Here is a 24910-nt window from a genome sequence, read left to right on the forward strand (position 1 = left end):
TGATGCAACCGTGGCTGACAAGGGAAGTCAAAGACAGCATAAAAGTAAGAGTGGGCACATAATATTGCAAAAACTTAGCAAGCTGGAGGATTGGGAAGCTTTTAAAAACCAACAGAAGGCAACTAAAGAAGCAATGGGAGAAAAGGTGAAATATAAAGGTAAGCTAGCTAATAATATAAAAATGGATACCAAAAGTTTTTTCAGATATATCAAGGGTAAAAGAGAGGCAAGACTGGACATTGATGTTGGAGCGGTAGTAATGGAGAACGAAGAAATGGTGTATGAACTGAATAAGTATTTTGCCTCAGTCTTCACTGTGGAAGACACCAGTAACGTGCCAGAAATTTGAGAGAGTCAGGAGGGCAGAAGTGAGTGCAGTCACTATTACTGAGGAGAAGGTGCTTGGGAAGCTGAAAGGTTTGAAGGTGGATAAATCACCTGGACTGGATAGACTATGCCCCAGGGTTCTGAAAGAGGTAGCTAAAGAGATTGTGGAGACAGTAGTAGTGATCTTTCAAGAATCACCAGAGTCAGGAATGATTCCGGAGGACTGAAAAATCACAAATGTCACTCCACTCATTAAGAAGGAACAGAGACAAAAGACAAGAAATTATAGGCCGGTTAGCCTGACTTCAGTGGTTGGTAAGATTTTAGAGTCTATTATTTAGGATGAGGTTTCAGGGTACTTGGAAATACATGATAAAATAGGCCGAAGTCAGCATGGTTTCCTTAAGGGGAAATCTTGCCTGAAATTCTTTGAGGAAGCAACAGACAGGATAGACGAAGGAGAGTTAGTAGATGTTGTTTACTTGGATTTTCAGAAGGCCTTTGACAAGTTGCCACACATGAGGCTGCTAAACGAGATAGGAGCCCATGGCATTACAGGAAAGGTACTGGCATGGATAGAAGATTGACTGAGAGAAGACAAGGAGTGGGAATAAAGGGGGCCTTTCCTGGTTGGCTACCAGTGACTAGTCATGTTCCGCGGTGTCGACATTGGGTCTGCTACTTTTCACGTTATATGTTAATGATCTGGATGACAGAATTGATGGCTTTGTAGCCAAATTAGCGGATAATACAAAGATTGGTGGAAGGGCAGGCAGTACTGAGGAAGCAGGGAGTCTGCAAGAAGGACTTGGATAGGTTGGGAGAATGGGCAAAGAAGTGGCAGATGGAATACAGTGTAGGGAAGTGTATGATCATGCACTTTGATAGAAGGAATAAAGGCATAAACTATTTTCTAGATGGGGAGAGAATTTAGAAATTGGAGGTGCAAAGGGACTTGGGAGTCTGAGTATAAGATTCCCTAAAGATTAACTTGCAGGTTGAGTCAGTAGTAAGGAAGGTAAATGCAATGTTAGCATTCATTTCGAGAGGACTAGAATATAACAGCAAGGATGTATTGCTGAGGCTTTATAAGGTATTGGTCAGACCACATTTGGAGTATTGTGAGATGTTTTGGGCCACAGGTCTAAGGAAGGATGTGCTGGCGTTGGAGAGGGTCCAGAGCAAGTTTATGAGAATGATCCTGGGGATTAAAGGGCTAACGTACAAGGAGCATTTGATGGCTCTTGGCCTATACTCTCTGGGGTTTAGAAGGATGAGGGGGGATCTCACTGAAACCTACCGAATATTGGAAGGCCTGTATAGAATGGATGTGGAGAGGATGTTTCCAGTAGTGGGAGAGTCGAGGACCAGAGGGCACAGCCTCAGACTGAAAGGTGATGAGGACGAATTAGGAAGTTGATAGATTCTTGATTAGTAAGGGCATCAAAGGTTACGGGGAGAAGGCAGGAGAATGGGGTTGAGAGGGAATAATAAATCAGCCATGATCAAATGGCAGAGCAGTCTCGATGGGCCGAGTGGCTTAGTTCTGCTTCTATGTCTTTTGGTCTTATTTACCTTTCATGCAAAATTTGAAGAGGCTGATGGGGATTTGATTAACTTTACAAATAACTTTCCATATAATTTATTGGATTTACAAAACCTATCCATCAATATCAATTGACGATGGTGACAAAAGCTTGCAAAAATATCAATTTGCTAATCTACTAAACAACAGTCTTTCTATCATGATGGGAAATTTGAATATCTTTCCTGGCATAAGACATTTATTAAAATAAAATCCATTTTGTCTCTGTAGTAAGTTTATATTGTACAACTCTCTATGAATGCTGGCGTACCTTGAAATGAGTTTTGTCTAAAGGTCTGAGCCACATGATTCTACATGTGTTCTTATCCTGCATGTAAAGTAAAATGTTTTGGGCTTCATATTCTTTTCCAGCAACAAAGTTACAAAAGAGAAGGAAGAAAAAGAAAAAAGTGGGAAGGAAAAAGACAAGGATAAAAAAGATAAGACAACCCCAGCTGTTCCTCCAGAGGCTAAAGCAACAGCTAAAGAAGTAAAGGAAAAATCAAAAGAAGAACGAATGAACAAAGATGAAAAAATACGTGAGACCAAGGAAAAAACACCAAAGGCAGACAAAGAGAAAGAGAAGATCAGGAAGGATGACAAGACAGCAAAAGAAGATAAATCCAGGTTGACATCGAGCAGTGCTGAAGCAAAATCGCACTCGGAAAAGGAGAAAGAAAAGGAGCCATCCAAGGAGAGAGAAGCATTAAAGGAAGCCAAATCAAAAGAAAGTCACACAGGCACTAAAGGAGAAAAAGCGGTCACTGCTGGGTCCTTGAAGTCCCCAGTTCCACGATCAGAATCTTCAGAATCTGATAGGGGTAAGTTACTAAAACACTACATTCTGCTTCATTTGATAGTGGTATGAAGAACTTGAATAATGAAGATTACTTAGTCCTGATTCAAGCAGTGAAGTGCTTCTAAACTTTGCTGTGGGCATTTGAGGAAGGAACAAGCATAATTTGCCAAAGTGAAGTTTTTCTCAAGTAATTATACCAATAAGTCCAAGAAACTTTTCAGAGTTGCATTTAATGTTTTGTAAGTTATTTCAAAATGTTCATGAGCAGAAATTTATTTGTTAATTGAAAACAAATCATCTGCTGAAAATCATTTTTTCATTTGGTTGATATACAGAAGCAACAGTAAGAAATGACACAAATCTGAAGCACCTTATCCACAAGTTGCCACATTCTGTCATGCTCTACATTTGGGAAAAAAAATTAATTTTACATTATACCTTGCAACGTTCCGAAGCACCTCAGGGATTTAAGTACATTGGCGGTGTAATTACAATTGTAAAGCAATCAAGCATGCAACTGGATCAACAGAAAATATCATCTTACCTTTTCAGTGGTAGTGCCTGAAGGGCTGAATGTTGGTTAGGGGTGTGCTCTTTGATGAATACTTTATATTCTCCCTCTTTCTCTTTTGAACATCCCATTTTGAACACTTTGTCTTTGACAATGTAGCTACTGCCAGATCTTCAGGTGATATTATGCATTGCTATCTCTGGACCGGAGCTTCATATATTAGCCATCTTATTCAAAGACACAAATATACTGACTGATGTCAGAACTCCTGGGAGAGGTGGAAAATTAATTATAATTTATTGAAGAAGAAATGGGGTTATTCCTCTGTAACTAACTAAAGCAATTTCCAGAAGGCTTTCTAATCCCTCTCTTTCCCTAAACAGCAGAGTGGTGGAGGAAGAGGAAAGTCTCTTAGATTTTCTTGCATCCTCTGCCAGATTAATTTGAAGGGAAATTATTTTGATCTGCTACTATCTACTTCAAATATCTTATTCACAGTATCCACTCCAATTCTCTAATTTTTAAACAACTTCCCGTGGATTGCAATGTTCCTAAATCTCTACATAACATTCATTTCCTGTATGGTTGCATCACGGGCAATACAAAGGAGAAAAATTCTTTGTGCTTCTTTAGCATAGCAAAGTGTCACGAACCAGCAACAAAAGAAACACACTGAGCATGATTCAGTGTTAAAAACTATTTTATTAATCACTACTTATGATAATACGTAAAATAAAAGTAAAAATGTTAGTATGTTAGAATTCAAAAATGTTAAACCTCGAACGTTAACCCCAAAACTAAACTCGTCGTGTGTGTGCGTGGCAAAGTCCAAAACTCCCAGTTCCGGAATGGTTCTTAAAGTTCAGTTCCGCAAGCCATAAGGTGAAACATGAGCAAGGGCTTCTTCAACAACCACCGTTGTCTGAAGATAAGACGTAGACGTAGAGAAACATAGGGAGAGTAAATACGAAATCCAAATGTTCCATGATGGAACCCAAGCGACGCTCCAGCGTTTACTCGGTAGTGACTTCCTCACCCCGAAAAGCATCCGAATCGTGGTCGTCCACACACAAGTACCTGTTTCCTTCTACAGGTCAGCAACAAAGTGAACTCCACCGGATTACTTCCAACTTCCATACATGGATTTCAGTAGCAAACACAGTTATTGTTTCTCATCCATCGATAGAGAAAACAAGCAGGCTGGTGTCTCTCTCCCTTCTCTCTCTCTTCTTCTTCTTCTTCTCCTTCTGACTTCTTCAACAACGTCATTACGTCCTTTATCTTCTACTGACGTAAGCACGCCCCACACACACATACACACACACTCTCTATCTTAAAGGGACTTTCACTGAGTCCGTAACAAAAGTTTCATGATGAGTTTCCCCACTGGAGTAAGTGCCACATGTAAGTTTTATCATATTTGTGCAATTTAATAACTAATTACTTGCATGTCAAATACAAGTTAATTAAAAGTTTTATTACTTAGAGTAAGAAGATGATCATAAATAGGAGGCTTTCTTATTTTTGTTATGGCTACCTCAATAGCCCTTCATTTGAAACCAAACCAAAATTTGGCAGCTTTGTTCTCTTTTTGGTCTTGCTGCAAAGGCTATGACTATTTAAACACGATTGTCATTTATGAAGTTTGCACAGAATAAATTTTTGCTTCATGCATTATTGAAATATGACCAAATTTCACTTTTCTTGGAACTTTTTAAAAATTAATTTCTAGTGTGCAGCTAATTGATTTGTACTTTGGGATAGGCAAAGATAACCCATTAGTATTATTAAAAGTGTTTAAGAAACATGAAATTGTGATTCTGTTTGGAAAACAATGTCAAGTTCTAAGATCGATACATGTTTTTGAACATGTGAAATTATTGTGTGGAAACCAGACACAAGTGTTCAAAGGAGAAATCTCATCGTGCTTTTGCGACTTGTCTTAAATCTCTGCCCTTCGGTTGCTAACCCTTCTGCCATTGGAAGCCTATTTCTCCTTGCTTATTCCATAAAGATTCATTATGATTTTGAATACCTGTATTAAATCTCTTTAGCCTTCTCCGCTTTAGAGAGAATTAACCCAGCTTCTCTGCTCTCTCTCTCACCCTGCAACAGAACTCCTGTGTCTTTGGCACTATTCCCTAATTCTTCTTTACAGCTACTAGGTCCTGTGGTTTGAATCCAATAATCCATCTGGGATCTTGCTATTTTTTTTGGGCAAGATTTAGCATAACTTTCTTGCTTTTGAACTCTGTTGTTCTTAATGAATCCAAAGGTCTTACAACTTTTAACAGTCATCTCAGCTTGTCCTGTAGCTTTCAAAGGTTTCAGTCTGTACTGCTCCATTTCTCTTTTTCTGCATTCCCTTGAAAATTTTGCCTTTTTGGTTTGTACTGCATCTTCCCCATCTTCCTCAGCATTAAATTGCATGTGGCTTCTTGTTGCCCATTTAATTTCTGTGTCTTATTTCCTCTTCAAGTCTATTACGTCCTAAACCATTGGAATTTAAATAAAAGCACATTTTCGGGAATTATATTGTGCAATGTAAAATTTCCTAAATTCCTTTATATACCACATTTTCCAAATGATTTCGCCAGTTTAGAGAGCATTCATTTTTTGATTAACTTCCCATTCTTGCTCTGTTTTCTTTATATAGGGAAAAAAAAAATTATGATCTGTACCTTGTTTTTAATTGATGTCAGTGGTTTTAATTATATTCTAAATTACTTGGTTCAAAAGAGAATTGTTTGTTATGGTTTTGATTTTTCTTTTTACATTTGCAATCTACCATAATCTACTAGACTGTGTAATAATTTTTATATTGCAGAACAAAAACGGCGCAAGCTTGATTCCCACTCTTCACCATCACATTCCACTACAGTAAAGGTTAGTATAGCCTAAGGAAGGCACCGTCAGTATTAGGCTGTCCTGTTTGGAATGCCGGTATTCTGGAAATATTCGTCTTCCTTCAAGTGATACAAGGTGCACAATGGAGCCTCTGGAGGTTTCTTTTAAATAGAAAATGCATTCATTTTCTTTATTGGACATTTTTGTAAGCAAATTTTATATAAAAAAAAAAGGCTTCAAGGACCTAGCGAAAATTGTAAATAGTAAGAGGAAAATACAAGAAATTTTTTCTTCGAAGTGCCTCAAATTATATTAAGTGGTCAGTTTTTGAAGTGCAATAATGCTACAAGCAAAATAGCTTCAAAATGGAGTCGCAAAAAGGTGTCAGCGCTGAGAGTGAAGAGCGTTTCAGCACTGAAGAATGTTGGAGTTGTTCAGAATAACCGGATACCTCTGGATTCATCAGGCCCGCTGATGAGCATACTACCAATTCGTGCCTTCTAGGAAGGAAGTAATGGAGGGAATTCCATTAAAGTCTTTAATATCTCCTTGGTGATCTGATCTCCTGTAGTTGTGTAAATTCTAACAGCGTGCAGCTGTTGTTAGTATCTTCCCTTCATGGGTTTGTTTTCCCTTGGGTGTGCCAGCCTTTTGAATCCTGCCTTAGGAAAAAGCAAATATGGCAGCCAAGCCCACCTTCCAGCCAAGAGGGCCGATGGTGTTCTACGCAGCATGAAACGTGGGTGTGTCCTAATAGAAGAATCAGGGCAGATGCTTCCTTGCACCGTTTGCAGTATTTATTTTAATGTAAATGAACCCCCCCCACGAACCCTTGAGTTTGCTGTGGGTTGAAACTTGGAGCTGTAAGTGCCAATTCCTGGATGCAGTGCACTGGAAGGGAGGTTAAAGAGCCCATTGTGGTTTGTTGAGCTGCACCTCTTTACAAGATTAACACTTTTAGCATTGAATTTAATTGTTCACTTAGTTTACTCACACAGAAAACAGTATTCTATAACATCACATTTAAAGATTTAATTGACATTTTTCTGTATATTTGTTAATGGTAACATATTAAGTATTAAAGTAATTATGCATTTCAGGGAGTTTTATTCCTTAACTGGTTTGTAAATTAATGTTTAGTTGTAAAGTTAATACATACGCTACAATTGTGAACCATAGCAACATCAGACAGATTTAAATAATATATCTAAATAAGTTTGAGAAACCATTTCTATCATAGTTAACTCTTTCCTGAAACATAGACTTAAAATGCACTATTATTATTATTGTCCTGTTCAGTAAGCATTAACAGTTCCTAAAGCCTAGTTCCTAAAGGTGTAACTGCATGTCAGAAGCAAGACATTAGAGTGGTCGCCAACTTGCATCCCAAAGTCCTCTGGTATCTGAGAAGCGCTGCAGCTCATCTGTCATCTCCATTCATTCCTACAGGATGGTCTCGGTGATCACAAAGAATCATCAGCAAAGGTTTGACACTTGAGCCTTATTTAGACAAATTTTATAGGTGAACTTTTGTAATTCTCTTATTGATTGGAGTTTCAAACATTGGTACTGTTGTTTAACAATTTTTAAATATCTACTTGTATTCCAGAAATGCTTTGACCCAATTTTGTTGACTTTTTTTTTGTTTTGCTTTATGAAGTTTTACCTGCTCCTCTTAAGGATGACCCAGTGTCTCTTGCTGAAATATTGACTGATTTAACATGATGCACATAGCAGAAAATTTGGATTTGCATGGTTAGCGATCTGATAATACTTCAGATCTCCCAAGTGGGCTGAGCTTTGAGAAGAACAAACATCTGCAGGGTTTTGGTTCTGAGTGCTAACCTTCATTTTGTGCATGAGTGTGGATTGTCAGAACAGGCTACACCAGCTGCAGCGTAGCTTCATCCACAATGAAGTTACTTGGCAGTGCAGTTTGAATTTAAACTTCCTTGTCACGGATATTCTGGTGGGTTTCTGTGGGACTGCTGGCACCTGTAAAATGGAGCACCATGCCTTAATGTTTTTTTTTATCAAGGAAGAGTAGCAAGCTTGGGATGTGGAAAGCCAAAGCAAAAAAGTTGTGTTTAATTAAAATTTCACCTTATTAACTACTTATATTAATAATTCTTTGTAGTTAAAATTGAGTCAAAATCTTTCTGGATTTCTGTTCCAATATTAAGAAATGGCTGTAAAATAAGATTATCTTTAGAGAAAAAGATGAACCTTTTTTTTACCATTTTAATTGTTCTTGATGTAGTTTTGACAAAATATTCTTTGCAATGATATTGAGGACATTTATTTCACTTGCAAATTGTGAGATTAACTTTATAATTGCAACTGCAAGTTGTGATGCTGTGCTATTTTAGTTTCTATTCAGACTGTAAAATATTTAGATTAATTAAGATGTCAGTGTGATTTAGTGTAATCTAATTATCATTGGATAATGAAGTACACTTGCTTGTTGGCTTGAATTAAAATTTAAAGCACACACAAACCTTTGTAAACATTGGCCATGGGAAATACCCTTGAGTGGTTTGTTAAAACTGGGTTTCCCATGCATCGTGATTAAATGGGGTTGACGGTAATATTAACAGAACTTTTTGAATAAAATTCATCTGTGTTGGATACAGTTAGTGTTTTCAACTGAGCTGCCATCACTTTTTTCAAAAAGTACCATCAAAATTTAATAACAGTCACATTCATTTGACAATCTTTTTGATTCATTGTTTGATGTGGATTTGTTCATGGAAATCTGCTGGATTATTCATGAATGCAATTGGTGACTTTTTTGAAAACTTCTGGATGATTTTTCTTCCCTTTATCTATACACTCAAGTCATTTGGATCAATAAAACAAACTAGCATCTATAAATGAATCTTCTTCACCAGTTTGTCAGAAGTAGAACTTCCTGAAATATTTTCCTTTTGTATGTCATATCTTGTAACTTTTTTTATTTAGTTGCAAAGTAACTTCAATACATTTGTATTTGTGTACCTGAGGCGTAAATGGTCTTGAGGGAGTGCTGCTTAGTAATCATTTTATGTGCTCAATTATTATCAATGTTTTATTCTGGTACATTTATCCATGAATCCTTCAAATTTCCTGTGTTACGGGTCACACAGGAGGGTTGTGTGGTGTAAGCAGCATTTGGACCCATAATTATTACTGTCGATTTAAAAACTAAAGCAGAAAATGATGGAAATACTAATCAGGTCAGGTCCATCAGGCCTTAAATGTTGACTCTGTTTCTCTTCCCACAGCAGTGGCCTAACCAGCTGAGTATTTCTAGCATTTTCAGTTTTTGTTTTAGATTTCCAGCATTCACTGTTTTTGGACTTTCACTGAAGATTTCTGTTTGCTTGTCTGTTCTATTTATAATTTGATAATTGTTTGGAGATTTGCTTGAAGCCTCAGGATTAATATTAGAGCAATTCATGAATATCAACTTAAATTGGTGTAATTTTTCTCCTTGCTGGATCTCGATAGCGAAAAAAAAGTGATAACTTGTTTACCCCATATGAAATCTCAAGATTTTCAAGCAATAAGACTAGGAGAACATGGGAATACTACTCAGTTTGGGGAAATCTTTTAAGCTCTTAAAAAAAATACGACATACTGTGTTGCACAGACGTCCAGCTGGTGGATCCATGAAGAACCATTGGCTACTGCAATGAGTGTGTTGGCATGTTCTGGACTTCCATACCTGCACACTGTAGCACAGAAGTATGGAACCACTGGAGGTCAGACATAAGCACATCTGACTCCTTGTTCCACCCCTGGTTCTACAAGAAGTATAATGGCTTTCTATAACTGATAAATTTACTCCAGGTTACTCAGTTACTCGCTGCATTTTTCCCTCTTCCAGCCCCTGGGATTACACCAGCCAAAGCTGTTGAGTCTAGCCCTAGCCAATTCATTTGAATGGAGTTGCCAAGCTTTGTTAATAAGATTAAGTTTAGCTTAGTTTTTTTTGTTTATTTTTTGGAATGGTTGTTATTAATTAACAGTAGTTTAATATGTATCTAAATTTATTTTTATAATTAAATCAGTAACAACATTTTCAATGTCTCTAATTATCAGACTTTTAAAAGCAGTGAAACAGGCTTGTGACAGCGTCAGAGGCTGTCAGGGTGGTGTGGAAAGCGGTGCTTCCGAATGCATTGTCTGGAGACCCTGGCCCTGTTTGTGGTGTGATCTTCTGGCAGATGATCGCTGAATTGAGGCTTTGAGGTTGTGAACACAAATGATTAGTGGGGCCATGGAGCTGGCAGGGTGAGGAGTATTGTAGTGGTGAGCACAAGCAGTGGACTAGATCAAATGTGATTATTTGCTGAGAGTGGTGTAGTTTGAAGATTATTCTCGTTCATCGTTCTTGAGTCTTAAAGTTATTTTCACTCAGTTTGATGTCTTTGATATTCACTTATAAACTTTCTGGGACACCTTCTATCCCAGTGTAATATTCCCTAGCACAGCAAGTATTACATCAAATGGTGATCTTAAGGTTTTAAGGAAATAAGATGTTTATTTCTGAGCTTTATATTTTTCTGGCATCTCATCATTCAACCTTGTTTATGGAAAGTTTTATACAATAGAGTTTATGGGTTATTGCCTGAATTTCCTATTCTTTTTGTGGTAGTTTCATACTTTTTAGTAATTTGATCACTTATTTTTTTTATTTTGAAGAGAAATGCTTTGTTTGAGTCAGTGGTGATAATGACGTAATGCCAATTACAACTCAGTTGATCACCTATTTATCTTCAACCTATCAGTCTCAGTGGTTCACCTTCATGCATGCAATGTCTCACTTCCAGACCCCCAATTATGTTTTTACAATGAATCACTATTTTACTTGTATTTTGAATTTATTGTTCACAATGTGGTTTCCTTTTCACTGGGGAGAACAGATGCAGATCGGATAACCACTTTGCAAATATGACCCAGTTTCCTATCTTTTTCACTTAAATTCTCTTTCACAATGAAACTTGATTTGAAGAAAAGGACCTTTCTATTTTGCCTAAGGAGCCTTTGGCCTGACATGACTGAACAACTTAAATTATGCAGCGTTTTCAGCTTTTTTTTTTAAGATTGCTAGCATTCATTCAGTTATTTTTAATAATGATTCAGTCCCTTCCATTTACACTTCCATTTTGGCTGTTTGTACCTTTTACTTGTCCCATTACTAGCCAGTCTAGTGGAAATGTAAATGGAAGAAAGAGAATCATTATTTAAAATCACTGAAGGAAAACCTTCACTTTACACTATCATCTCCTTTTGTCATTGAATTTCTCTCATCTTTCACCCGATCACAGATATTTTCTTTTGTTATCTCCACCTGTTTCTCCATATTTTTAATTTCCAGTTTTAATAATGCATCATCTTGAAATGTTAACACTCTTTCTCTGTCTGCACATGCTGCCTGACATGCTGAGTATTTCCAGCATTCTCTGATTAAAAATAAATTGCTTTCCTTCCCAACCAAATGTTGTCCAAGCATACCTTTGTCATTTCTTTTTCCAAGCACTTTCTGAAGCACCTGTGTCCTTTTGAAAGTGAAATGCAGAAGATGACCACAGATATGTCCAGATCCAAATCCAGATAGTGATGACCATCCCTCTGCCTCCACAGATGCTGCCTTACCCACTTAGTTCCTCCAGCAGTTTGTTTTTTGCTCCAGATTACAGCACCTGCAGTCTCTTATGTCTACCAATAATCAGTTTTATGATCTACATTTGTTTCCAAAGACACTGATCTTTGCCAAATCTTCTCGAGATAACAGTTTTAACACCCAGATATAATTCATCAACATGAATGCTAACTGAATTTTTGATCAGAAATCATTTTAATTTTTATGGAACAACATGACAATCTATTAGGCAGAGCTTAGCAAACTGCATTTAGTAATCATACAGCACAGAAACAGGCCTTTTCGCTGACCATGTGCATGCCAGCCATAAAGTTCCTATCTATATCTCAGATCAGCCATGATCTTATTGGATGGCAGAGCAGGCTCCATGGGCCACATGGCTTACTCCTGCTATTTTTTTATGTCCTTGTGTTCTTCTCTAACCCCATTTACCAGCACTTTGTCTGTAGCCTGTGATGTCTTGGCGATTCAAGCGCTCGTCCAGTTGCTTCTTAAATGTGAGTGTACCTCCCTCCTCCTCGGTCATTCCAGGTTGCAAACACTGCCTGGGTGAAAAATTCTTCTCAGATCCCCTCTCAGCCTCTTATTTCTCACCTTCAACCTCTGGTTTAGACTGCCGTGGGGAAAAGTTTCTTACTATCCATGTTATTTCTGCCTCCTAATTTTGTACACCTCTATTAGGTGCCACCTCAGCCACCTCTATTTGAGGAAAACAAACCCATCTTATTCAGTCTCTCCTCATAATTGACATATTCCATCCCAGTACAATATTCTTGTGAATGCCTTCTGCACCCTCCCCAGTACAATCATGTCCTCCTCCTCGTGTAGTGACCAGAAATGCAGCCATTCTGCATTCCATCCGTGGCCTAACGAACGTTTTATAAACTTGCAACAGATCATCCCTGCTCATATACTCTATGCCTAAGGTTAATAATTGAGGATTCTTAGTTATGTTCTGAGGTTGCCAAGTGTTAATTAACCAACAGTTGAGTTTAATTTATCTATTATAAATGGTGCAAATTGATTTTGTAAGTACTTTCGTTCATATGCTTAGGCTAAGTATCTTGATCAAGGTATTTAAAGTATGGAGTTTAAAAACATTAGGAAAAATTGAAAAGGTTTTAGGCTATTCATGTCCTAAATTCATTGTTCTTGTGCACATGATGTCACTGAAGAATCCGAAGCGGGTGGGGAAAAGGACCAATGTTAGTTCTTGAGGAGATTACATAATTCTGCAATGGAGTAGGGAGGGGAGTGGGAACAATGGCAGCATTATGCGTGTTTAGCATTAGAAGTATACAGTATATACAGCAGTGGCACTGAGAAGTAAAGTGGTACATAGAATAGTTGACTTTCCTGAGTACTAAAGACATTGAGGAGGACAAAGAGGGGCAATCTATGTTGCTGTAGTTACAATGATCATCACTTTGGCCAAGGATGTCTTTGGCTGGATAGGGTTAGGCTTGAGGGATAAAAGTAAGTAACTTTTGGAAAGATATCCTTTGATCCAAGAGCTACATGTAGTAAGAAAAACATATCACTGGTGAAGTGATTTGGAAAACAAGGATGTGGCTTAGAGTTTGTTTTGTAAGGAATGAGGGACATTGCTTAAGTAAACAAAAAAGCATTAGTAATGTTGTCAAAAGTCGTGGACAGAAAAGATGATTAAATTACATTCAATGAGGTGGAAAGTAAACAGATGAGGATCTTGTAACCATATTTGTTTAGAACAAAAATAGGAATCTCTGGAATATGAATCTTCTGGTGTCATTTAAGAACAGTGGAATGAGACAGATGTGAGATGGTAGCAGATGTGATTGCCCAGATGATCTTTATCTTGAGTTGAAGAAATCTGTTGGAGGAAGAGCATGGTTGAGAGTTGGATAGTAGAATCCATCTGAATAGTTGCTCTGAATGACAAGAGGATGGTGAAGTCAATACAGAGGAATGGATGCTGCTTTGGTTCAAGTCAGAAACATCGAGAATGAAGAGACTCTCTTGAAGAGGCGACGTGAAGTCTGAGATTGAGATTCTTTTGATAAATCTGTTAAAGACTTCGCAAGAACAGTCGGTGAAGGTTTTACAGTATGTAAGAGAAACACAAAGGAAAAGGAAGTTAACATATGATTAATACAGCTCAATTTCTGCTTCCAGCAGTTTATACCTCTCACTATCATGCCAAAGGCCAGCACATTAGTTCAAATTTTCAAATGCATTGAAGCATCAAATTTCATATAGAATAACTTCCACAACATTTCTTTAAATTAGTCTTGGAACTAGATCTTGAAAGTTTTAATATAAAATTCAAGGTTTCAGTATTATTGAACTATGGAAGGTGCAATTTACCCAACGTTTCCAAATGTTGCATTTTTAGTTGAGTTGAAAATGTTTAGATTGATGTAAAATACTGAAATCGCAACTAAGGAGTTTGTCAAAGGGAAGATGACTGCACATTTGTGTACAAGTATTATTTTGCTGTGTGTGTCTGTGGATATCTGAATAATCTGACAACTTGGCAGTGCTAGTCCAGAACTGATAAATTCAGCTTGAGTGTTGTTGCTGAATTGTACAAGTTTACCATCACATCTCTTAGAAGGTAAGTCATCTTTCGTATTTAAACTTCACTTAGTTTATTTAATGTTGCTTTCCAGTTCAAGTTATTTTTGAATTGTGTATATATAAATGGTGCAATTTTTGTGGAGGAAGTTAGGCTGACAATTCTGAAAGCCTTTCATTTGAGTTATTTTAACTGCATGTTACCAAATTTTGGTACTTTTCGTCATCGCAGGAGATGCTAAATTTTTTTGCTGTCCAGTTTATTTTCAGATTGCTACCAAGTAATCAATGAATAATAGTTCCATTGTTTAAAATGTGGTGAACTATGGTGTGTTTATGTTGGACAGCATAATCTGTTTTAAATCCTGTTTAAACTCCTTGCCTGGAGGTTCAATAACAGTTTAGGATTTTGATCCTACTGTCATCTCAACAAGGATTTTTAAATTACCTCCCTTTTTACAGACTCCCATCCCCTTCATAATGCATGCTTATTAGGTTGACATTATTTAATTTCAGCTTTTTAAAAAATCTTCTAGTTTCCTTCATCTCCAGATTTATTTTTGGATAATATACAGTATCTTTGTTTACTCTTGCCTAAGTTATCATTTGGATATTTGTTTGAGATGCCATTCTTGAAAACTGGTACATTGTATCAACAATGATATATTTGGGGGAAAGAGTTCTGATGTTCTCTATTCTGGCAAAAATTTAAAACATCTGATGAAAATGTTATTTATTTCTTGCTGTCAGAATTTGTATATTGTTTGTATGTAGTGGGGAATGTCTGCAAGGAGGCTTTTTTGTTCTCAATAAATATTTGTAAGTTGATATGAATTACATTTTTGGTTTGTGGTAGGGTTATTGAAGATTAATGTGCATTAACATTCTAAAATGTTAATTTGTTTTATTTTTTTTTTGACAAGTTGACTGCCTGACCACAAATAAACGTGATGAATTTGAAACTGGAAATCTTTGTAAAAGTGTTGGAAATTTGAGTGAAGCTATCTCTTATGTAGCAGCTGTTTCATTATATAGTCACAGTGGTCTCTTTGTATTCCGTATGAAGAGATAAAAATCTAAAAGCAGCATTGCTCCATTACTGATTTTTATTTTAACTTTTTTTGTTGGTGGCGCTTCAAATAGACATCATTGGCTAGAATGCACCCTGGGCTTCATTGTTTAAAGAATGTGGGAAATGTTTTATTAATTTAGTCTTCAGTGCTTGCCCATGGAGGTGTTTCTCTTTGTTTATCATTTTACTTAAACAGGAATTATTAAATGTGCCATCAAACCATACTACATGTAAGGCTTCAGTTCAATTACCAGTCTTGATTGCATTCCTTGTATTGAATCAAGACACAACACTGTATTCCAATCCTTTGAACCTCTTTTGTCTGCCACCCACAGCCTATCTATCTCTAGACTGGTTAAGGGGAAATCAGCTTATTTTCTTGGTAGAGAGGACAGATCTGGAGCAGCTTTGATAACTTCCAAGATATATAGTCTTCTATTAATGTATGAAACATTGAAAGAATGGCTATCTGAGCAAAGTAAATATTTCTAAGTATGCTCAATTACTAATAATCTGTAGGTTTATTTGCATTATAATGATATGCACAGACAGTGTAGTAGAGCATACAAAAAAAGTTGTGACATGGCCTCCAATGATGGGCTCATACTTGGGCATGCTTACAAGGAAAACCCTAAACAATAATTACCTGTTAGTTTTCAGTATTTTAGCATTTGAAATTTACCAAGGCCATTGATTTTAGCAAACTGCAATATAATGCGTAGAGCATGTTAAAGTTCTTGGAATGCAATGATGTATTAAGTGCAATTTAACCAAAATTGTTGCATTTCAGTCAGAAACTTACTTGGGCTAAATTGAGTGAGCTTTCAGTTAATATACTACACAAAAACCTGATTCTGAGTTTCCCTCTTCACTACATCCATGTACAAAATATAAATTAGTACAGGCAGCCCCTGGGTAACATAAGGGAACAGTTCTTGAGAACTTTCTGTAAGCCGATTTTTCTGCAAGTCAAAAATGTCCGTTTATTATCGTAATCCATTTCATATCACTCTACATGCACTTACTATAATTCATTTCATTGAACATTTACCTTAACATTTACCATAATTAAACTAATGGAATATATTCTGTATTCAGTCATTAATGAACACCATGAAACATTTTATATATGTATGTGTGTGTGTGTGTGTGTGTGTGTGTGTGTACACACACACACACACACACACACACACACACACACACACACACACACACACACACACACACACACACACATTGAAAAATGTATGGGAAAATTTGTGTAAAGTTGGATTTCCCTTAATCAGGTCATCCATAAACCAGGAAGACCGTGTGCAAACAAAATTGAACTGAAATACTCTGGAATTGGTGGGAGTCTCAATGTTATCCCTGGAAGTTTGGGAGTTTCTGGAATTTAGTTGTGGCAACTAACTGGCCATGGAAATTTCTGCCTTTCTCTGGCAAGTTAACAACAGATTTAAGTTCTCAAATGGAATATATTTTCATGCATGTTAGTCTTGATTTAAAGAAATTTTACATTTACTAATTTTATCTCAATGATTTTATTATCATTTGCAACTTCAATATCCGTACTGATCTTGCTTTTACACTTAAGTGTTCAATGACTTAGAACTATTGATATTCATTCTACATACTTTTGAAGCTTTTGGGTGAAGATCTGAATAAAATTGGTCTTGTTTTCAGCTGTGTGTTTATAATTAAAGCCAGCTAACAAGCAAATGTATTATTGCATTGAAATTGTCACTGTATAAAAGAGGGTGTTTCATTTGACCTTAATGGAATGTTACTTAATTTTGTTGAGACATTGTCATCATAAATGTGCCTTGCATCATTTTTAACAGCATCATAGCCCGCATCATACCAACCATAGTACAGGCACACAGTCAAAGAGTAAAGAAAGAGAAATGGAGAAGAAAGAAGTGGAGAAGTTAAGGGATCGATCAAGGGAGAGGGAAAAGAAAGAAGATAAAGAACGAAAAGAGCGCAAAAGGGTAAGGTTGATGGCGAAGCAGATTTAAACCAGAACTAATTCACAATTTTGCACCTTGCGGGTTTCTGCTACCAGTGACACCTATTAATATGAATCTGTTACAGTGCTAATTATGTTGAGCAATGGCCTAGTACCTTTTGTGCACAACATTTTTCTTTTCTGCTTTTTGATGTTTCTTGGGTTGTCCTTAGAAGAAGCTTTGAGTGGTAATAAATATATTTCTTGCATTTGTTTTGACTAATCTTGGACTTGAGGTATTAAAATTATGTAACATCTCAACAGGGTGAGTTTAATTTCCAGAAATATTGACTGGGACTCCCTTAGTGCTTGAGGCTTAGATGGGGCAGAATTTGTTAGGTGCATCCAGTAGGGTTTCTTGACACGGTAAGTAGATAAGTCCAACCAGGAAAGGGGCTATACTTGTATTGGGAAATGAGCCTGGCCAGGTGATCAGATTTTCAGTGGGTGAACATTTTGGGGACAACGATCATAACTCAGATAGTTATAGGTAAGGATAAGACTGAACCTTGGGGTAAATTGCTAAATTGGGGAAAAGCTAATTACAACAGTATTTGGCAGGAGCTGGGGAGAGTAGATTGGGAGTAGCTGTTATTAGATAAGTCTACATCTGACAGGTGGGAGTTGTTTCAAGGCCAGCTGGTCAGAATTCAAAATCAGCATGTTCCTGTGAGGAAGAAAGACAAAGTTGGAAAGGTTTAGGAACCTTGGATGATGAGACATGTTACAAGTTAAGTCAAAATGCAAAAGGAAGCACTTATAAGATTTAGGAAGCTGAAATTGGACAGGTTCTTTTGAGGAATATAAAGGAAGCGAGAGAGAACTTAAACAGAGAATCAGGAGGGCTAAAAGGGCACTAAAATGACTTTGGCAAGTAGGATTAAAGAGAATCTCAAGGCATTTTAAAAACAAGAGGGTAAATAGGGAGAGGGTAGGACCACTCAGGGAAAAGGAGGGAATTTGTGCCTTAAGCCAAAGAGTGGGCAAGGTAATAAATGAGAGCTGGGCATCTGTGTTCACAAAGGAAAAAGACACGGAGAATAGTGAAATGAGGGAGGGGTATGCTGATATTCTAGGGCATGTTGATATCAAGGAGGAGGAGGTGTGGGGTCTCTTGAAGATCATTAAGGTAGATAAGTCCCCAGGACCTGATTAAATCTATCCTGGGTTATTGAGAGAGGCAAGAGAGAAGATTGCTGGGGTCTTGACTGAGATCTTTGTATCCTCTTCAGTCACAGGCAAGGTCCCAGAGGAATGGAGAATAGCCAATGTTGTACCGCTGTTTAAGAAGGGCAGTAGAGAGAAACTAGAAAATTATAGGCCAATGAGCCTTGTATCAGTGTTTGGGAAACTTTTGGAGAAGATGCTTGGGGATAGGATCTATTTGCATCTGGAAATGCCTAGACTTTGTGTGGGGCAGGCCATGTATTACAAACTTTCTTGAGTTTTTTGAGGAGGTAACAAAGATGATTCAGGGTTGGGCAGTGGATACTGTATACATGGATTTTAGTAAAGAGATCTTGGGGTGCAAGTCCATAGCTCCCTGAAGTGGCAACAAAAGTAGGTAGGTAAGGAAGGCGTACAGCATACTTGCCTTCATCAGTTGGGGTGTTGAGTATAAAAGTCAGGAAGTCATGTTGCACCTGTATAAAACCTCAGTTCGGCCATGTGGAGTATTGTGTGCAGTTGTGGCTGCTGCATTACAGGAAGGATGTGGAGGCTTTGGAGAGGGTGCAGAAGACGTTCACCAAGTTGTTGCTTGGATTAGAGAGTACTAGTCATAAAGAGAGGATGGATGAACTTGGATTGTTTTCTTTGGAGTATCAGGCTAAGGGAAGATCTGATGGATGTACATCATTATGAGAGGGGTAAATAGTCAAGAGTCTTTTTCCTTGGGTAGAAATATTAAATACTGGAGGGCACAGCTTTAATGTGAGAGGGGGAAAGCTTAAAGGAGATCTATGAGGAAAGTTTTTTTTACACTGAGAGTGTTAGGTGACTGGAACACGCTTCAAGGAGAAGTGGTGGAAGCAAATGCGATAGCAATGTTGAAGAGGCAATTGGACAAGCGCATGAACAGCCAGGGAAATAGAGGAATATAGATGATATTCGGGGAGGTGGGATTAATTTAAATTGGCATCATGGTCGTCACAGATATCATAAGCCAAAGGGCCTGTTCCTGTGCTGTATTGTTCTGTGTTTCTGCAACTATGCTTTGCCAGGAATTCCCTCTTGAATGTCCCCCTTTTGTTGTTCGAGGTAGGAATTTTTGTTTTTTCTTCTCAGGATCATTCAAATAGTGATCGAGAGAACATACAAGAATCAAAACGGCGTAAAGATGAAAATGGAACAGGTAAATATTAATATTTTATCTATTCTTAAAATTCTGAAGGCAGGTTAACAGATCCAAGTCAGCTAAACAGTCGGTTGAATATAGCAAACATAGGAAAAATGGCTTGAAGTGCTGAAGAGTGGAATGAAAATGAACACAGAATTTAAATGGGAGACATGATGAGGGCCAGGTCCAATGAACAGCCTACACCCCAACATATTTCATTATTAAATGTAGTGTAGGCTCTATATATTAGACATATGTTTTATGGCTTTTGATACAGCATTTCTGTTCATTAAATTAATGATTGGTCCCCACTGAGGAAATTTTTAATCTAAAATCTTTAGCATCTTGTTAAGATTAAGTGCTCATTATCTTTTTAAAATCCATTAATGGATGCATTTTATTATCTGGCTTTGTAATTTTCACAAGTACTTGATTATTATAAATGGCTAAAATGGAGACTGGATATATGTAATTGTTAAGTAATGCATTGTTTGGCTCTTGGTCAAACTATAAACTTTCCATCATTTTCTCAGTGCTTCTTGAACTTTGCATAAGGTGGGCTGGATCATACAGGACAGGCCTATAGCCTGATGTCATTGCCCATGGCTTATGGATACATTATTATAGGCTAAATGATCTCACCAACTCTCCACATTCCTGAGGACAGTGGTGTCTGCTGCAGGCAGTTTAGTATAGAGACCCTAGCCCAACCCCTGACCATCTTTAACAGAAGGCAAAGGTGAGGACAGGTTTTGCTTTCTTTTGAAGCCATTGTCAATTTTAATTGTTTTTAAATGTCTCTGGCAATCTAAGACATTAAAACAATTAAAATGGAAGCAAATAAAACTTAAAAAAAACAAAGCTCATTGAAATCATTAACTCAAAGCAAAATATTTGAGATTAGCTCACCTTTCAAGTATAATCCCTATTAATCCTAGGAAAAAGTAGATCCCATCACTAGAATCCTTGGGGAGTCGATGGTGAAGTATATTTTTTGATTCATCCTCTTGAAAATTCAGTTTCACAGCATATGCACAAGTTTGGGTCTTCATCTTGGATTGCTGAATGTCAGCATTTCTGTTGAAAACTGTAGCCTGCATGTTGGCAATACATCTTCACCAGGCTGCACCTGCCTCTTCTCTTGTGGCCTGGTTTCCATTGCACATTGCCAGTCAGACACCACTCACTCATAGGTGACATTGCCCATATGTAGCCCAGAATATATTTTTGCCAGCTTGCAGTGTGTCATGGATTTTAATGATGATTAGAAGAAATTCTGTAAAGGAGGCAGACTTGAGCTGTATGTAGAGATGAGAGAGAATTTGCTAATGTGCCTCTTATTGCTCTGTAAACTTAATTGTGGTTTATCTCTGCTTCCTCATGCAGCACTTAATTTTAACGTAGAAATTTGTTGCTCAAAAAATGCCATGGCTGAGTCTTAAGGTTAAAAATATTCATTTTGGGTGGCATCAGAAAAAAACATAGTAATACAAATCTTTGGTTATGATGATTTTGGAAAGTGTTCATTTCAGCTTTGACCACTGTGACGCTCTACACGTAAGTCTTCAACTGAAAAAAAAATCTGTAGGAATCAGGGGTTAAGTTGAATTGCTAAACTATATCAAGCGTATTCTTCATTGCGCCACAGTATTGCAAAGGGACAAAAGGAGCAAATATTGTTTTCATTTTGTTAGCTTTGAGACCAGGCAACTTCTACCACTTTTTTGAATATTGCCATGGTACTTCAATGTCTGGCAGGAAAGCAGATTTATCAGTTTATTGGTACTTTCAAAAATATGCAATTCTTTCAATATTGTGTTGAAGAATCGGCCTACGCTTTGTGCTCAACTCAGTCAGTTCTGTTTCTACTTAAGCAAGTCATATTGTTGTATTACTGTAAAGTGAACTGAAGATTGAATGTTTGACAGGTGGCTCTGGGAAACGGAGTAAAAGTGCAAGTCCAGTAGATTCCCCACGCTCGAGTGAGAAGGAGAAGGAGAAAAATAAGAGTTCAAAATCTGCCTCTGGTAAAGACAGGGATAAAAATGACTCCATCAAATTAGAAAAAATAGAGAAAAGTTCAACAGCCAGCAAAAAGGTATAGTATTGCAGATAATTTAGTTTAACTACAAAGTTAAGATAATTTGGATTAAAATATATTACAAAAGTTAAGAGTTTTTGAAACTTTATTGTTTAAAAACAAAATCTCATGATTGGTTTGGAACATTGGCAGAATCAACAACTGTACTAGAGAAGCACTTGCTTTCTTCTGCTGGTAAGGTTTAATTAACTGCAGTTCCCAGAAGTTAAAAGCAGAAAAATTTGAGAGCATGCAGCAGACCCATTGGTATTTGAAAAGAAATCAGTTCATTGCTTCAGATCGATATATTTAAGTTCCAAATTTTTAATAATTAATTAGTCTTTTTTGTTCTTGCCTTTAAATGTCCAGCCAAACCTGACTTGACTGTTACAGATTATTCTTAATACATGCTGCATGTAATGACACTGAAGAAAATAAAATAAAAGGACTAATTGGTGGTTTGCTGCCTTATTGTGCATGGCAGTGTACCCTTTTATCTTTGGATTATGTTACAAGTATATTATGTCCAAGGAATATGCCTTTGGTAACATCAGTAGAGTTCCAGTTTATGATATCTGTGAATAAGAAAATTCCAATGTAATCATTTATAAGAGAACCCACAAGTTCATTAGTTTGTTACATAAATTTTAAGAGCTGAAATTAGAATCCTATTTAGCTGATGTGAAAGTTTTTCTTTCAAGAATTGTTCCTTGTTTGTCTCTGTGTTGTAGCTCTGCTTGTTATCTCCAGTAGAGCTCATCGGCATTCTAGCTTTGGCTCCTCTTCCTCTCTTTGACCTAATCTCACCCTCGGGGTTCTGGTAAAATTCAGCCCCTCAAATTTGTTCCCTGCTTCCGTAACCAGTATGAAGCAGTGATGCTGCTTCATACTGGAAGGGCAGCTTTATTCCATTTCTGCTTTGGTTGGTCAGCTGATATGCTGGGCATTACTATTTGTGTTTTTTAAAGTACTGTTGTTCCCCTTGAGTGGAGAAAAGCAGAGAAAGCAAATTTTGTTTGTGTATTTACATAAAGTGAAATATCACAATGGGATGAAGAAACCTGGAACATCGATCAGGTTTTTATGGAAGAAGGTTCTGACCGGAATACTTGAGGGGATGTGTAGTGGATCGGCAACTGGGCACACTTTGTTCTTGGCAGCGTGGAAGTAAAGTGGAGTAGGAGGGAACAATCCTTAAAAGGAACATGGGCTGACCAGAGCTGCTAAATGCCTAGACAACTATGCTTGATGCCTGTGAATACAAAACTCTTTTATATTGAGTGATACTTTGTTTATCCCCTTGGAGGATGCAGTTCGTGTGACCTCAATCAGTTCAACCTGTCAAAATTTGTAACATTTTATTTGTTTCATATGTTCAACAGGAGTCTAGACATGATAAAGGAGAGAAGAAAGAAAAGCGTGAGAGTGGTGGATTGAAAGATGACAAAAAACAATATCCTTTTTATTGATCCTATGCTTGTGGAAATGAGGTTTTGAGATGAAATTAGATTTATTGAAATTTCTATGAAATGCAGAATAATCTTAAAATTGTCTTGCCAAACAAGAACCTGCGACTCCAAATATCTTAAATTATTTTGTTCATATTTGGAGTCTCACTTCGCAGAATAAGTTGATGTTGTCCCCTGGCTCTCTTTTAACAAATTTAGAGCCCTTGTACAGGTTCCAGAATAATTTGTTTTACAATGGTGGTCTTTTTGTTAGAAAGTCTACAGTATAACTGATGAATTTTGACTATTTTTCTTAATAATCCTACTCATAAATCCTCAGAAAAACACAGATAATGAAGAATGACACAACTAATGGTAAGGTATTGAGTTTGGTGTAAAATAGTCAATTGTCAAGTGTTACTCTTAGCATTGCTAGGAATGCATTTCTCTCAATGTCAGTATTATTTCTGCATTTTTTTTCCTTTTGTGAGCAGAAGTTGGTAAACAGCATTAAGATAATCTCAAAATTCTCAGAAGGTGCATAAGGCAAAGGAAGTGCTAAGTAATTTAAATCAAAATAGAGCATAGATATCCACATTTCTGTAATTAATCAGATTTTAGGAAATGTTTTTGTCTGAAAGAAGGCTTCCAGTATTAAATGGAGTAAAGATTAAAATAATAAGAGTAAATTGTTTCTAAACTAAAAACAAATGTGTGGACTTCTGATGCCTGTTACCTGAATTTCCTATACCATATGGATGCTTTCATGTATCCTATATGAACACATGCATGAAGTTCCACCAGTTGCTTAAGATCAAGGTTAAGGATTCCAAGCCTGAGTCAGTACAGGAGGCTGAGAATTTCCTGCTGCGCCCCATCCAGGAACCATGCAGTTCTGCATGATCACAAATGTTGGCCCCCAAGTAAGGTCAGATGAGCCATTGCTATGGGAGTTATTTTAAAAGAATGTAACCCAGAACAACATCATCCGGAATATCTACACTATATAATGGGGTACATGATCGTTCATGGGGTTACAGTAAGTACAAAAATACGTGATTGACATGCATTTCTGCAACTGTTAAAGAAAGTCTTACACTGTATTTTGCCTCCCCAGTGCCAGGTGCTGGAAGCTTTATTGGGGGAAAGGGAATAATCCAGAAGTAACGATTATATTGGAACCAGCATAGGCAGGAAAAAGATTGAGATCTTAGCAACAGTGTTTCAAGAGCTAGGTAGGAAGTTCAGGGACAAGACCTCCAAGGTAGTAACCTCAGGATTGCTTTTGGTGTCCTGTGCTGGTGAACATTAGAATAGTATTATGATACAGGTTAAGACATGGTTGGAAACATTGGTGCAGGAAGGCTTCAGATCGCTGGGGCGTGGCACCAACTGGGTGGCAGGCAGGACCTGGCCAAAATGGACAAGTTGCATCTCCACAGGGCTGGAACAAAGTGTCTCACTGGGAGATTAACTAATGCAATGGGATAAGATTTTAAAACCCCTTAAAGTTGACCAGGCTAACCCATTGGAAAAGGATATAAGGGGGAAAGAGGACTGAAAGACAGGAACTGTGGTGTAGTCCAGATAATGGGATCAGATAATATTCAGAAGGATAAAATGGAGGTAAATTTGGCACTATCATAGCATGAGAAAAGGACTATGTTCTTTGTAATTCAGTGTCCAATGTCG

The 24910-nt window shown here is 37.3% G+C and overlaps 1 protein-coding gene across 2 annotated transcripts in view; it reads left to right on the forward strand.

Annotated features, from left to right (window-relative positions):
* The window catches only part of thoc2 (THO complex 2), a 106157-nt gene that overhangs the window by 77375 nt on the left and 3872 nt on the right, over positions 1-24910 (forward strand). For both annotated transcript variants that reach the window (XM_052020987.1, XM_052020988.1), the window contains 8 exons: positions 2285-2733; positions 6050-6108; positions 7519-7554; positions 17186-17335; positions 19639-19705; positions 21619-21788; positions 23153-23223; positions 23545-23593. In XM_052020987.1, the coding sequence (XP_051876947.1) occupies positions 2285-2733; positions 6050-6108; positions 7519-7554; positions 17186-17335; positions 19639-19705; positions 21619-21788; positions 23153-23223; positions 23545-23572 (1030 nt within the window). In that variant the 3' untranslated portion in view covers positions 23573-23593. The remainder of the gene's footprint in view (positions 1-2284; positions 2734-6049; positions 6109-7518; positions 7555-17185; positions 17336-19638; positions 19706-21618; positions 21789-23152; positions 23224-23544; positions 23594-24910) is intronic.

This window comes from Pristis pectinata, chromosome 8 (genome assembly GCF_009764475.1).
Source record: "Pristis pectinata isolate sPriPec2 chromosome 8, sPriPec2.1.pri, whole genome shotgun sequence".
In the NCBI taxonomy this organism is placed as follows: Eukaryota; Metazoa; Chordata; class Chondrichthyes; order Rhinopristiformes; family Pristidae; genus Pristis; species Pristis pectinata.